The sequence below is a fragment of the Eleutherodactylus coqui genome, chromosome 6 (assembly GCF_035609145.1).
Source record: "Eleutherodactylus coqui strain aEleCoq1 chromosome 6, aEleCoq1.hap1, whole genome shotgun sequence".
Taxonomy (NCBI): Eukaryota; Metazoa; Chordata; class Amphibia; order Anura; family Eleutherodactylidae; genus Eleutherodactylus; species Eleutherodactylus coqui.
Genome location: NC_089842.1, coordinates 22,950,411 through 22,965,772, shown reverse-complemented (window position 1 = coordinate 22,965,772; position 15,362 = coordinate 22,950,411). Strand labels below are relative to the sequence as shown.

Genomic DNA, 15,362 nt, shown 5'->3' with positions numbered 1-15,362 from the left:
CATCACAGGACTATTTACATTTTTGATGTGGAAGCGAATAGTTGAATGATGCAACCCGTCTCATATTTGTGAGTCCTCGTCAATGTCCTCGTTTAATGTCTCAGTCCAGGTAAACTCTCCAGATAATCGGCTCACCGTGTACGATCAGCAAGAACAAATATGGCGGCTGGTTTGCTCATCTTTAGCCAATGCAGAAGTGGCGACTCTGAGCTGTGAAGAGATGGGCTTCATCAGGTATCTGGGGCTTCTTCATCTAGAGCAGGGGTGGCAAACTAATTTTTACCAAGGGCCGATTGTGATTGTAAGACTGTATAGTAATTGTGAGCCCCATAGTGACCGCAGTAGTAATAGTGTCCTCCATAGTAGCCCCAGTAGTCATAGTGACCCACATAGAGACCACAATAATAACAGTGACCCCAATAGTGGCCCCAGTAGTAATAGTAACTCTAGTAATAATAGTGACCCCCCACCATAGTGGCCCTATTAGTAATAGTAACCTGTATTCCGTCACCAGTAGTAACAGTGTCCCTCATAGTGGCCCCAGTAGTAATATTCCCTTCACAGTGGCTCCAGTAGTAGTAGTGCCCCCCCCCCCCATAGTAGCTCCAGTAGTAATAGTGTACCCTTAATTGGTCCCAGTATTAATAAGTGCCCTCCATAGTGGCCCCAGTAGTAATAGTGCCCTCCATAGTGGCCCCATTAGTAATAGTGCCCTCCATAGTGGCCCCAGTATTGGCCACAATATGAATAAGGGACTGACATACTAGTCCCAGTAGTAATAGAGACTCTCCTATTGGCCTCTGGCCAGGCAGCTTCCCTATAGGTATTCCACTCAACTAGCCTGCAGCTCCTGCCTGGCGGCTGCAGCCGCTGCCGAGTCCATGACTGCTGACCTGCTTCCTTGGTGTCTGCATTGCATACAGGACAACACAGTGAAGAGGTTAGCAGTCACAGACCGCACTGCTGTCGCCAGACCGGAGCTGCAGGCTGAGTGAGTGGAATGCCTGGCAGGCTACTGCACGGCCGTCAGGCAACATAAAACGAGGTGGTGGGCCAAATTTGGCCCGTGAGCCCTAAGTTTGAGATGTGTGATCTAGAACTTTTCATAACTTTATATCAAAGCAATTGATGCCAAATAGAAAGCCACGGGTGCTTTTGGGGCCCCTGAAAATGAATCACATCTCAGGTTATCAGGACGGACCCTGATATTCTCAGAGGGAAGGAAAGAGTGCAATGGAGTGAAGCACGAAGGGGTCCCATCTCTGGGTGTTGTTTAGGGCCCCATAGTGGTCTGTACAGTCATGTTTGATAGTTTCTATAGGAGTTTTTTATCAGTTGTGTCGGCCTCCATATTGTCTTCTTAGGTCCATGAGCCACCAGGTGCTTCAAGTGGAGATGGCGGGAGCCAACGGGTCATCAGGGTATTACTGCGTCCACAAATCTCTGTTGAAGACCGCCAAAAGACTTCAAGATGTGCTGAGTGTGTGGTAAGTGTCCGTCTCCGCTATCCGTGAGCCTCCAAGCTACAACTACAGTCACAAAGTCCTCGTATCTGAGAGAGACCGGTGGAGAAACCTGTCTGACAGCTCCATAGAAGAGACTGGTTGTTAGACCATGTGACTCTAGCAACCAGACATATTGACTGATGAGCTCAAGGCTGGACTGGCGCTGTAAGAGGACGGTCAGCCGGCTAAGAATGCCGTTTCCTATGTCAGCTGTTATCAAACTCAATGGGAGCTACACTGAATGGCCACTTTATTAGAAACCCCCATCTAGTAGCGCCTTGGACGCCTTTTGGCCTTGAGAAATTTGGCGTGGATTCCCCTAGGTGATTAAATTCTTCTGCAGAAATATCGGCCCCTGCGGACAGGAAGCTTCTTGTAGTTGCTGTAGATTTCATAGAGGTGCTGACAGAAAGGGTACATTGATTCTTGCGCCAAATTCTGACCTCCCATCGGCTCGGTGGATCCATCTGACCAGGTGACGCCTTTCTGCTGCTTGGGGACACAATTTTTGCACTCTTTTTCCCGCTGTAATCTCGCCTTTCCGTTTCTCATAGACAAAGTGGCGCTGAAAATGGTCATTTGCTGTAATACCCCCCAAAAAGTTGTGTGCTTAGATAGACTAGTTGTAGCACCAGCCTTGTATTCAGCTGCTCCTGACTGTGCAGCGGCTGTTGGGCAGAATGATTCCTGATGCCCTCCTCTGACCCCTTTGGGTGAGGAGCTGTATCCCTTTTGCTGGATGTTCTTCCTCAATCACACTATTCTCTGTCCACTTTCCAACTGCTGATACGAAAACCCCACATGGTTGGCAGTGGGACCCCGGCTAGTCCAGCACCGATGACCTGGCCTCGTTGGAAGTCACTCAGATGGCTGGATTTTCCCATCTAATGTGGCTTCACACTGAAACTGATTTACAGAAAGCTTGTCATGTTTTATGCTGCGCTCCGGGGTCAAATTGAAGCGCCAATCGTAAGAGGATCAGGGCTCTAATATAGTGGCTATTCAATGTATATACTTGTATTTAGTGAGCTCCCCCTAGTGGTAGCAGCAGTGTCACCACAAGTAGAGGAAGCAGTTTAGTGCGGGGTCATCTCCCACCATTGACCCTCTAGCCCTGGGGTGTCACATATTATAATGTTCAATCTGCAGAGTATAAGATTACATAATATCTCCGGTTTTCTCTTCTCCTCCGCAGCGAGTGCCCGACTGGTCAGTTCATCTCCGTCCAGTGCCAAGGTAATGTCACTATGCGTCGCCCATGTATACCAGGCTGAGTACACTGAGGTTTTGCTCCCACCTGATGGACACCAGATAAGGATCAGAACATTGGTGGCAGTTTTCTATTTGCAGATCTCTGATTAGCATAAAACAGAATGTGTTTTCTTAAAGTGACCTTCCGATTTCCAGACAAGATTCCGTCCCTGGACCGGAGGGGTCGTGGGGTGTATTACCTACAGTTGTTCTTCTTCGCCCCCTCTGATCCGCCTGTTTTCAGTCCCGTTGAACAGTTATCAAAGCCGTCCACCAGCCTGTAGGGAGGCATCAAGAGGATGTAGGCTGGGGTCAATCACCTTCCTTAGGTCCAACTGACCAGGTGATCTTCTTCCTCTGTATAGCAGCGCCTTGTAGAGCTACATCCTCCTCCTGGCTCTGGCTCCACCCCTCTGATATTCCAAGGCTCTATTGTCAGACCATCAGTGCCCTCGCAATACAATCAATTAGTTCTGCTACTGTTTTTGTTACGAGCTTGGTTCTTGTATTTTATTTATATTATGAGCTTGTTTCTGGTGCTGTATTTATGTACTGAGCTTAGTTCATGCTGTTTTTATGTTGTTTCTGGAGTTATATTAGCTTGATTCTGGTGTTGCATTTATGTTCTCGTCCTGTAATTATGTTATGAGCTTGGTTTTGATGCTGTATTTATGTACTGAGCTTGGGTCATGCTTTATTCATGTTATGAGCTTGGTTCTGGTGTTGTATTTATGTAATGAGCTTGCTTCTGTTACTGTACTTTTGCTATGAGCTTGGTTCCAGCTGTATTTAGATATGGTGCTTTATTCATGTAATGAGCTTGGTTCAGGTACAATATTCTTTGAGCTGTACTGCTGTGGATATAACACAGGCAGAATGCCTATCAGTGCAATATATATTCATTTCTTATGATAGAGGGGCCAAAATAGTCCTGCACAGGGTTATATCAAACCTGAGGCCGCCACTTGTGATTGACATAACATGGGGTGCCTCTACTATGTGACTCCTCTGACCTTATCACTCTCACACGACTCCGCAGATTGTGGACGGAGAAAGCTGGCCGTGGACAGAATTGTGGGAGGAAAAGACGCAGCCCTTGGTCGGTGGCCATGGCAGGTCAGCCTGAGATATGAAGGCACCCATCTATGTGGAGGCTCTCTAATATCCAGTGAGTGGGTCCTAACTGCGGCGCACTGCTTCCCAGAGTAAGTGAATGGACCGCAGTGAGGAGAAGAGACAGATCTGCCTTCAGTGCGAGGAACATTGCTTTACTATTTCTGTATCCTCAGGAGAAACCGGGTGGCAAGTCTTTGGACTGTGTTTGCAGGGGGTGTATCACATGTCTCACCCAGTGAGCCCCATCAAAATCTACACCGTGTCAAGAGTGTTATATATCACGCTGGATACTTACCCTTCATATACACAGATAGTGAAGAAAACAGCAATGATATAGCCATGGTGCACCTGCTCACCCCACTCACATTCTCAGGTAAAGGCTCTGCTCCGTGCATATCAGCCAGCTCGGACCAATCACTAATAACATGCCATGGAGGATCACAGGATAGTGAGTGCAGCTCTGAAGTATAATACAGGATGTAACTCAGGAGCAGTGCAGGATAAGTAATGTATGTACACAGTGACTCCACCAGCAGAATAGTGAGTGCAGCTCTGGAGTATAATACAGCATGTAACTCGGGAGCAATACAGGATAAGTAATGTATGTACACAGTGACTCCACCAGCAGAATAGTGAGTGCAGCACTGGAGTATAATACAGGATGTAACTCAGGATCAGTACAGGATAAGTAATGTACGTACACAGTGACTTCACCAGCAGAATAGTGAGTACAGCTCTGGAGTATAATACAGGATGTAACTCAGGATCAGTACAGGATAAGTAATGTACGTACACAGTACTCAACTTCACTTTAGGGATTGGTAGTATAGCTTAAATGTATAACAAATATAACAGAATAGTGGAATGTACACAGTGACTCCACCAGCAGAATAGTGAGTGCAGCTCTGGGGTATAATACAGGATGTAACTCAGGATCAGTACAGGATACGTAATGTATGTACACTGTGACTGTACCAGCAGAATAGTGAGTGCAGCTCTGGAGTATAATACAGGATTTAACTCAGGATCAGTACAGGATAAGTAATGTATGTACACTGTGACCCCAGCAGCAGAATAGTGAGTGCAGCTCTGGGGTATAATACAGGATGTAACTCAGGAGCAGTGCAGGATAAGTAATGTATGTATACAGTGACCCCACCAGCAGAAGAGTGAGTGCAGCTCTGGAGTATAATACTGGATATAACGCAGGAGCAGTACAGGATAAGTAATGTATGTACACAGTGACCCCACCAGCAGAAGAGTGAGTGCAGCTCTGGAGTATACCACAGGATATAACTCAGGATCAGTACAGGATACGTAATGTATGTACACAGTGCTCAACTCCAGGGATTGGTAATATAGCTTAAAATGTATAACAAATATAAACCTGTGTAATCCTAGAATACGTGCAGCCGGTTTGTCTTCCTGCGCTGGGACAGCAGATCATAAATGGAAAGGTTTGCACAGTGACGGGATGGGGTAATACTCAGTATTATGGTAAGTGACATCTATGGAACTTTTCTTGGGACTGAATATTGTCCAACTTCCAGATTTCTTCAGCATTTTTCACCATTTCTCAGTAACATTTGGAGTAAATGATTCATCTTTGTGTTCAGGTCAGCAGTCGGACATCCTGCAGGAGGCGTCGGTGCCTATAATAAGCAGTGCCGTCTGTAATCAGCCAGAGTACTACAACAGCGAGATCACAGGGAAGATGTTTTGCGCCGGATACTCCGATGGGGGTACTGATGCTTGTCAGGTAAGTGACCGTCTCTGAGTTTTGCACCATATTTTTAATAACTAGAAGCGTTAATTTGCTTTACAGCTAACATGGGAAATATCAGTGAGTATTAGATACACCATTGTCAGAGCAAAAGTGTTGACTGGTTCTTCCTGTAGTGATGTCAGACTTCTGACATCACTGTTTACTCTAAACCAATCAGGTATCAGATTACTTTTGCTCCTCCTACTCTTTGACAGGAAGAAGAAAGAGAGAAACTGCAGCTGCATCTGCCTCCTCCCTCTCCTCTCCTCCATGTCTTCAAAGTAGCACTCGAATAGAAATGACTTTATATAAAGAACATAGATTCATATTTTTTCCATTTACACATTGTATACAGGGAGACAGCGGAGGCCCTTTTGTTTGTGAGGACACCATCTCCCGCACTTCAAGATGGCGTCTGTGTGGAATTGTCAGTTGGGGAATTGGCTGCGCATTGCCAAACAAGCCTGGGGTATATGCCAAGGTGGATCAATACCAAAACTGGATTTACAGAGCCATGAAGGTCAGAATATTGGATGAAAAGAAGGTGGTGAAGGTGGTAGAGATGGTGGAAGAGGCGTTAGAGGTGGTAGTGGTGGTGGTAGCAGAAGTGATGGAGGTTTGTGGAGATGCTAGAGATGGTGTTGGTGGAGGTGGTGGCGGTGTATTGAGATAATGCTAGAGTCATTAAAGGAGGTGGTGGTGGATGTGTGTGAAGGTGGTGGTGGAGCGGGTGGAATGTATGGAGGTGGTAGAGATGGTGATGAAGATGATGAGAAGAGTGGTAAAAGAGATTGTGGTAGAGTTGGCAGAAATGTGTGGAGGTGGTTATAGAGGGGGGTGGTGGTGGAGGCTTGTGGAAGTGGTGGTAGAGTTAGTAGAGGTATGTGAAGGTAATGATAGAGGTGGGAAAAGTGTGTGGAGATAATCCTGGAAGTGTTGGAGGTGCTGGTGATAGAGGGGATGGTGATGGTAGTGTGTGAAGCTGGTAGAGTTGTTGGAAGTACATGGAGGTAGTCGAAGAGGAGGTGGTCATGAAAGTGTAAGGAGGTGGTGATTGTGGTGGAAGAGGTGGTGGTAGAGTTTTTGGAGGTGTGGAGGTAGTGATAGACATTGTTGAGGTATAAAGAGATGATTCTAGAGGTGCTGGTGGGGATAGGGCAGATAGTGGTGGAAGTGTATTGAGGTGGTAGTAGAGATGGGTTAGAGCTGGTGGTAAAAACTGGGGACGGAAGCGGTGGCAGAGGTGATGGTTGTGATGTAAGTTTGAGGACGTGGTGGTGGAAATGTGTGTAGGTGGTGGTTGCGGTAATAGCAGTGGTGGCGTTGTGTGAGGGTGGTGGTAGAGTTGGTGGAGGTAGAGGTGGTGGTTGTGGTAAATGCAGTGGAGGTGGTGGGAGAGGTGGTTGTTATTAAATAATTAAACACAGTAAGTTGTAAGTTATTCGTAAAGATTTGATATTTTTGGACTAATGGTGGCAAAAGAAGACGAGGAGCTCCATAGTTTGTATCCTTTTCTTCCTATAATACTTGCTTTTTTATTCTTTGGTTGTTTTATTTTGCCAAGGCCAATGCTCAGCAGATATTTGTCAGAAAGTAGTGCCCCTTTTACATTAGCCCGAGAATCTCGCGATTCAGTTTTGCCTGAATGAACGAGCATCACTAGCTCGCCCGCGCTCGGGCAGCATGTTTAGCGCAGTTCTCTTGCACTAGTCATTCAGTGTATTACATACTTATGTGAAACACTGACCAATCAGTGTTTAAACTGAACAATAAGTGCACAAGCCGACGCTGATTTTTACGCCGGCTGAAACCGAATGACGAACGAGAAGTGCACGATTTTCGTACATCATTCAGTCATTGGCTGCATTTAAACTCAATGATTATCGTTCAGTTTGGCTCGTTTGGACAAAAATCGTTCAGTCTAAATGCAGCATAAATTGGGTTATTTGGGGGGTTTGACCCGTAGTGATGGATTATGATTGATTATCATCAGTTTTTAGGTTTATGAGAGGTTAGACTGGACTGGTTAGCTGGCCCTCAGCTATTGGCCAATGAACTTTTCTTTGTTTTCTTCCCCAAAATTCAGACCAAATCAGAAAGCACAGGAATACTTGAGCTGCAGTGAAGACAGATCACGATTTACAGACTGGCGAGACAAGTCAATTATGGACTGGTACAAGACGACTATTTTTAATTTTTTTTGCAGCATGTGAAGAACGTTCAGTCAGGGCGATGAGAGACTAATCCATGGCCCTCCATTCTATTAACCCTGTTATGCCATGATGAGATATTACTTCATAAGCTGCTACAAAGTTACTAAATTAGTTACCAAGAACTCAGGTTTGATTTGCCCGTCCAGCGACGGCCATTGTTGTATTGTGCATCAGAAAGCACAGCTACACGTTACCCATGGAGCCGAGGACACGTCAGCGCTATTATAGTCTTACTCTAGATAAGGTTTGATACTTTCTATAAAATTAGTCGTCTTTAGTGGACCTGCTTCAAGGTCTTTGTGTTTTGTATAAAACTCTGCCTCTGTGTAGACAAAAGGGCTACAAAAATGAAAACAATCGCCATAAATCACTTCTGCCCAGGCCTCAGCTCGGCACTTGATGGAACCTTGTCTTGTCTTGAGTTGATTGGATGAACTGGGTGGTTGGACTACAAGATGCTTCAAGCAAGAGGAATGGGTATGCCATAATCTCATGGGGGGTCTTCTACTCTGTTGTGTCATCATTGGTTAGGACTTGTCCAGTGGCCAGTGCTGGAATGAACTAATTAACCAATTAACATTCTCCAGAAGACTACCTTTTTGGGAAGACCATTCATGGGCCACTTTTTAGACAGGACTATTACTGGGTTTTTAAGTAGTCGTTTCAATGTAGGTGGAAAGAAACTATTGTTGACCATGAAAATTTCTGGACAAACCAATATTTTACCCTTCTGATGCTCTTTGATGCCTTTAACTTTGACCATAATTATAACAACTGCTTATTCTGCCAAAGTATTGTAGTCCCAAAGTAAAATCTGAGGTTCAAAGACCAATGTCTAGTTAGGTCATCATAGAAATAGATGATTCATCATAGGAAGGTTCAAACTAATTAATATGGATGTGCAATGACTGTCGTCTGATGGATGGTCCTGTATATGGTTAGACATGGATAGTTTAGCACATAGTCATGCATGGGTCCTGTACAGGGCTGGATATGGGTGGTCCAGCACATGGTTGAGAATGGGTGGTCCTGCCCAGGGTTGGACATATGCGGTACCACACAGGATTAGACATGGATGGTCCTGCATAGGGTTGGAAATGGGTGGTCCTGCACATGGTTAGACATGCATGCATGGTCCTGCACAAGGTTAGACATGAGTAGTCATCAACAGCATTAGACATGCATGGTCCAGCGCAAGTTTAGACAAGGGTAGTCCTGCACAAGGTTAGACAATGGCAGTCCTGCATGGGTTTAGACATGGGTGGTCCTACAAATGGTTGAACCTGGGTGGCTCTGCAAATGGTTAGACATAGATGGTCCTGCACAGGGTTGGACATGGGTGGTCCTACAGATGGTTAGTTATAGGTAGTCCTGCATCTGGTTCAACATGGATGGTATTGCACAGGGTTGGACATGGGTGGCCCTGTACTTGCTTGTTTAGGGCTAAAGCCCAGATATATGAGTGGGCCTGCAGTTTTCCTGATTCTATCTTTGGACGTAGTGCACATTATGTCACCTTCTGACCAGTTGATGTCTCCTGCTCAGAACAGCATTAGGTTCCTGCTCTGGTACCAGATTAGTATGGTGACCTCCAGTGCAGAACATTTCCAGGTAGCTTCTATGAGGTGAACATTTTAGGAACCAACTTCAAGCACTCTATGTTTTGGAAAGAAGGAATGTCTTCTTCTAGTCAAGCCATAATGTACAAGAGTGTCTAGGATGGTCCTTCATATTGCTAGAAAGGTGCAAATTTGGACAAAGGAGGCTCAGGGTTTGTGGTGCCTCATTATATTACCAAAGACTTGCATAGAGGAAGTTATAGGGGTTCACTGGGACTACAGAATTGATAGCCAGTCCTAAGGATAGTCTTGGAGAACATCATCCAGGGCGAGCCTGCGCCTGATCTGAAGCTGCATTGAGGCTGAATTCACACGGATGAGCGCAATATCGGTCCGAGAAACTGCGACTGGTATCGCGCTCGAATACATGCCATTCTCTATGAAGGTGTGAGGCATTTTGTGAGAAAAACACATTGCGTGTATGTATGTGAGAGTTTCACACGCTCATGAAAAAAATGGCATGTCCTTCCAATAGTTTACGGCCGCCAGCACACGAACGGATTTGCATTGCAGAATCAGCGTTCGGCGCCTGCACCGCGGTTCCGCAGCAGATACCGTTCATAGCATGCCCTGGAAAACTGCTTCTTTTTGCACACTCGGCAAAACAAATTACGCTTTGCGCGAGCGGAGAAAAAATCCCAGCATGCTCTATTTTTGTGCGACGTCAAAGGAAGCCGTTCGTCCCGCGGCTCGACTGACATTGTAGACAGGTCGCAGATTTTGCATTATCACCTAACGACAGTGCGGGGAAAAAAAAAGATTTGTGAAAAAATTAGCTGTATTGCCCATGTCCGACGGCGAGCGACCGGGTCTATCCGCAGTATAGATGAAGACGAAAGAAGACAGCTGCAAGTGGTCACCGGCCAGGCACAGAGTCGGATTCCTCTGCGGGCTCCTGCATGCGGAATCCGACCCGTTCGTGTGCAGGCGGCCTAAGATGGTAAATATTGCATTGCACTCACAATGTAAACCCCGCAGAAAATAATAGGCGATTCTTTGCGAAAAATCACCAAAAAGGACATAAAGAAAGCAATCGGTTATTTTGACATGCGAGTTCCATCCATATCGCCATCTGATGGAATCCATGTGAGTCCGGCTGTATCTGCATGCAGTGTTGGTTCTCTGTTTTGTCATTTTCCTCCCCGCTTCCTGATTTCGTCTTTGAATGCCACCTTACAGTTTACAGTTTTCCACAGATAACTTTGCAGATAGTTTTCTTCGTACTCTAGTCGCATCCAGAGCTGCGTTCAAAATGATGCTGACTTCTTAGTTAGCTTGAGAGGATCGAAATTTCACAGAAGTGATGTGAGGCGTCTGAGGGCGGCTTCACATGGGGATATGCGTTCTTGCGCATGTATTGATGCATTTTTTGCGTTCACATGAGATGTTTTCTTGCGCACGGGACACCACAATTTAGCCTAATTAGTTCTAGATGTGTTTTTTTTTTTTTTTTTGCGGAATTGCGCAGGAGTCCATGCATTACCTTGTGCATTGCACATGCATTTACGCACCTCCCATAGACTTCTATGGAGACCTTTGGTGCACAAATGCGCAAAAAAGTACAGCATGCATTTTTTTGTGCATGCCAATGTGGGTCCTAATCTCAGTGTGTCGCGCAAGGGAATTCTGCGCACACAAATCCGCAAGCAAATACGCCCATGTGAATCCACTCTAAGGGCATATTGTGCTGCGGTACGCAGTAAATCGAACCCATTGATTTCCACGGGTCCGTTCATATGCACGTATTTTGTGTGCGCATTTTGGCCCACGCAAAAAAAGGTGAGACGGGCGCTAACATTCTGCGCATTTGCACTGCAAAGATCCCCATAGAAGTCAATGGGAGGTGCAGAAATGCTCGTGCCATACGCAAGCAGATACGTGAAACTCTGCGTCATTTCACTGGAAACACATCTGGAACTCATTAGCTCTTTCAATCAGCGCCTTTGTTTGCCGCATGCAAATTAACATTCCCTGCGGGCAGAAAAAGTACAGCAAAATACGCCTGTACGCTCGCAGAAAAGCCTCGTTTATAGCGCAAAAAAGTCACGCTCGGGCATGCGCAATTGCGCTAACGCCTGAGTGTAGCCACCTAAAGTGTATCTCAGGATGTGATTGAAGCATTCAGTGTAATATAAAGTGAATATAAGACAAGTAATGCACAGTCCTCGCAGTTACTCAATATTCTGTGTCAGTATAAACTGCAGAACCATTTGTGAAGGTGCCGCAGACAACAGTAATGTCCATTATGTGATCCAGACTGTAGCACGGATCAACACTGATGACCGATGTATGTCCTGAACCTCTAATAAATGTACAGTGTAAAATAACATTCACCTCGCTGTCACATTTGTATTCACTTGAATTCTTTTCATTTCCTGTCCCAATGCTGGAGATGGAGTCATCATGGTGATCTGTAAAAAAGCCCAGGTGACATTTACCAGTATCTGGAACTCTATTGAGGGCCGGGAAGAGGAGGCACGCCGCTATCTTGCTGTATTATTTAACTGTGTGAGCAGATCTGTGTCCGTACACTGAAGAATGCAGTTCCTCATCCCTCGTTCACAGCAAAACATCCCAGCGCAGTATGCAGACCTATCGCAATCTGAGTTAGGATGGCTTTACACGAGAGAACTATCATCTGAATAGTCGCTACCTAGAGTGAATATAGGCAACGGTTGTTCTGTGTAAACTCGACCACAAACCAGGTGACGGGTGAGAATCTGTTTACTAGTCGCTTCATTTCAGCTCACCTAAAAATAGTCGTTGGTTGACTAATTATTTTCTGGTGCAAATAAGTGATTGCTGTCTTCCAACAACTTTGCAGGGAGGTGAGCGCTTGTACGATGTGGGTCTCCCACCGAACGCTGATTGGCTCCCACTATTGATGGAACATTTGGTGCTGCGGTCCCTCACAGAGCAAATCTGGAACTAAATGCTGGACAAATTGGCACAGCATGCTACACTATTTGACCAGGAAAATGCCAGAGGTCATGGTTGGAAGTCCGAATAACTCTATTATAGGGAATGGTGTCCCGTTGTGTGTCTAGCATGTACCCTATCCATTTTTCCACCATACAGGGGTAGCAGCATGTTGGGAACAAACGGATCACCTGGGCCCCTGTGGCCCTACTGAATAGAGCTTACAACATTGTAGGGGTCAGACTCACCCAATGAGTTGGAGAGGACAGGACTTGCCACGACTACTGCTGGGGGGTTAGACTTGCTGCAGGCATACTAGTCGCTGGTAAGGGTTTAGGAGAAGTTCGGGGCCCAAAGATAAACTTTTGTACCCGGGCCCATGAGCCTTTAGCTACGCCCCTGGCTGGTGCTAAGATGGTACAGAAGGCTGTTTGGTGGCAAAGCATATTTATAGGCCCACATTGTGATACTTCTCCAACAAACTTTGCCTGAAACTTGGAGAACAGTCTCTCTCCAGTGGTAACAGAGATACAAGCAGTTCATGCTTGGTGGCAGCGGTTGGTGGCAAGCAGCGCAAACTGCTTGGCCCTTGGTTGGTAAGATGGTCTACTGGGCTGAAATATCATTTCAATGGTCTCTGTATGAGTTACTGCAGATGGCGCTCTGAAGGTTTTCCCCACAATGCCAGCTGTGCAGCCCGCAGGGGCGCAGATCCCTGGTCCGCAGCATCCCGAATTAAACTCCTATGTAAAGACTCCTCTAACACAGCCATACTAAGCCTCTTCTGTACACCGCTGTGCGCCATTGCAAGGCTCAGTCATTTTAAAGCCAACACAATGACGAGAGCACATTTCAGTCTGCCCCCCCCCCCCTTCACAAGATGGTAACATACTGGGGAGCCCCAGTTTGGAGGGGACAGAGCTGTGCGGAGATAAGAGTGTGGACAGAGGGAAGGGAAGGGGAAACAGATGTATGGAGGACACAAAGCAGTCTGGAGAAGAATAGAGGGGTTTGGAGGGGGCGATGGAGTGTGGAGGGGGGACATGAGTGTATAATAAAGGACAGAGGAATCCAAGGAGTCTGGAGGGGGAAGAGACAGCTAGAGGTGGGGGACAGAAGAGGGTGACAGAGATGTATCGTGGAGGACAGCAGAATCTGAGGAGTTAGCAGGGGAAAGACGGTCTGTAAGAGGGAGATAGAAGGGGGCAAAAAGATATCTGGAAGTCACAGGGAGTCTGGAGGATGACAAAGAGGTTTGGGGGACACAGATGAGTGTGGAGGAGGACAGAGAAATCTGATGAGTCTGAAGGGACAGAGAAATGTGGAGGGGACAGATGAGTCTGGAGGGACAGAGGTATCTAGTAACAGCTTTCTCCCCTCTCTACATCCAGAACACATGGCCAAGTCAAACATATATGATTGTGTGGGGGCCAAGATAGTTGTCTGTTGAGCAGGTGTCTGTATGGGCAATGTTGGTCGTTGTGTCTTCTACTCTATGCATGTCCTCTCTGAACACGTGTCTGTTCAGTGTCAGTCTGCAGCAGGTAAGCTTTGCACATCACTTCCAATGGAGTTACATCTGTATTATCCATGTATAGTTTAACCAGGGTAGAATACGCCTGCATGAGTCCAAATGTCATTCTGTTAGGTGGATACTTGCACCGACGGCCCATAACCACAAGGTGGCGACAGAAGAGAATGTTACAGTGAAGCGTTACATTGTGTGTATTATAAACAAGGACGATGAGTTATACACTTTGTCTCTGGTGTAAAGATGTCACATGACCATTTACTGAACACTTTGGGCAGCTGACAAAGAAATAACAGCCGCCCCAACACTTCTGTACATACATTGTGTGTGACAAGTCCTCACGGTACGAGCGTGTGCCGCCTCCGCTACAGAAAGGTCTATTTCTGTCAGTTAGCTTCCGTTTTATTCCATTTATATTAATTTTCTTCTCTTTTGTCTTTCTTCGCTTCCGCACAAACGGAAATCCTTCCATTCAGTTCCGTCAGCCATCACTAGAATGTAAAAAGAGATTGCAGAAAAAAAAAAGGTGCAGCATGCGCTATTTTTTTCTGTAAAAAAACATAAAGCAGATGGAAGGGGACTGCAGAGAGCGACTGAGGCTCAGAAAATCCAATCCGAATCAACGGAAAGTTAAACAGAACCAAAAGGAAAGTAACTTTGTCCATCCATTTTTATACTCCAGTTACATCCAGAGCAGCATTCAAAAAGCCTGCTAGTTTTTTTGTTCCTTTACATCCCTCTGCCTGTTCAGTAACACAAGCACAAGCCTCGGCCCTCGCATGTAGTATCTGAATAACACTGCACAACTCTTGTTTATACTAACTGCATAAAAATGCCAGGCTTTTCGCTCATATTTTGATCAAAACATGTGGGCCCGTCTGCCACATCCAGGGGAACCTTATTGGATGGGTTCCTAACTTTAGGCCTCCTTCACACGAGCGTATGTGTATTTGCGTGTGTCTCAACGCAACTTTTTTTGTGGACTGAATGATGAATTTTACGGTACATTTTGCGCCCACAAGGAATGTTCATTTGCGAGCAGCAAACAAAGACATCCCGATCCAAATGGCTAATTAGTCTAATGGGTTCTAGAAATGTTCTTTTTTCAGCAGAATTACGCAGCATATCAAGCATCTCCTCGTGTATTGTGCACGCATTTGCGCGCCCCCCTATTGATTGGTACAGGGACTTTTGGTCCTACTTTCACGCAACTGAAATATATGCGAAAGTGAATGAACACATTGAAATCAATGAGTTCTATTCTCTGCATATTGCATGTGACAATACACCCATGTGACAATACACCCATGTGACAATACACCCATGTGAATCTATCTTTAAGGCCTCGTTCACATGAGTGCTATCTTCATGCATTAGAGGTGTGTGAGAAGAACACTTCTATAAGAACCAATGGTTTCCTGTAGATCGTTCACACGAAGGAAT

At 45.8% G+C, this 15,362-nt stretch overlaps 1 protein-coding gene across 3 annotated transcripts in view; it reads left to right on the top strand.

Annotated features, from left to right (window-relative positions):
- HPN (hepsin) overlaps window positions 1-11,802 on the top strand; it is a 39,343-nt gene extending 27,541 nt beyond the window's left edge. For all 3 annotated transcript variants that reach the window (XM_066606435.1, XM_066606434.1, XM_066606433.1), the window contains 9 exons: window positions 105-234; window positions 1,365-1,487; window positions 2,701-2,741; window positions 3,796-3,961; window positions 4,046-4,245; window positions 5,274-5,369; window positions 5,489-5,631; window positions 5,993-6,157; window positions 7,724-11,802. In XM_066606435.1, the coding sequence (XP_066462532.1) occupies window positions 105-234; window positions 1,365-1,487; window positions 2,701-2,741; window positions 3,796-3,961; window positions 4,046-4,245; window positions 5,274-5,369; window positions 5,489-5,631; window positions 5,993-6,157; window positions 7,724-7,762 (1,103 nt within the window). In that variant the 3' untranslated portion in view covers window positions 7,763-11,802. The remainder of the gene's footprint in view (window positions 1-104; window positions 235-1,364; window positions 1,488-2,700; window positions 2,742-3,795; window positions 3,962-4,045; window positions 4,246-5,273; window positions 5,370-5,488; window positions 5,632-5,992; window positions 6,158-7,723) is intronic.
- Window positions 11,803-15,362: the final 3,560 nt, after the last annotated feature.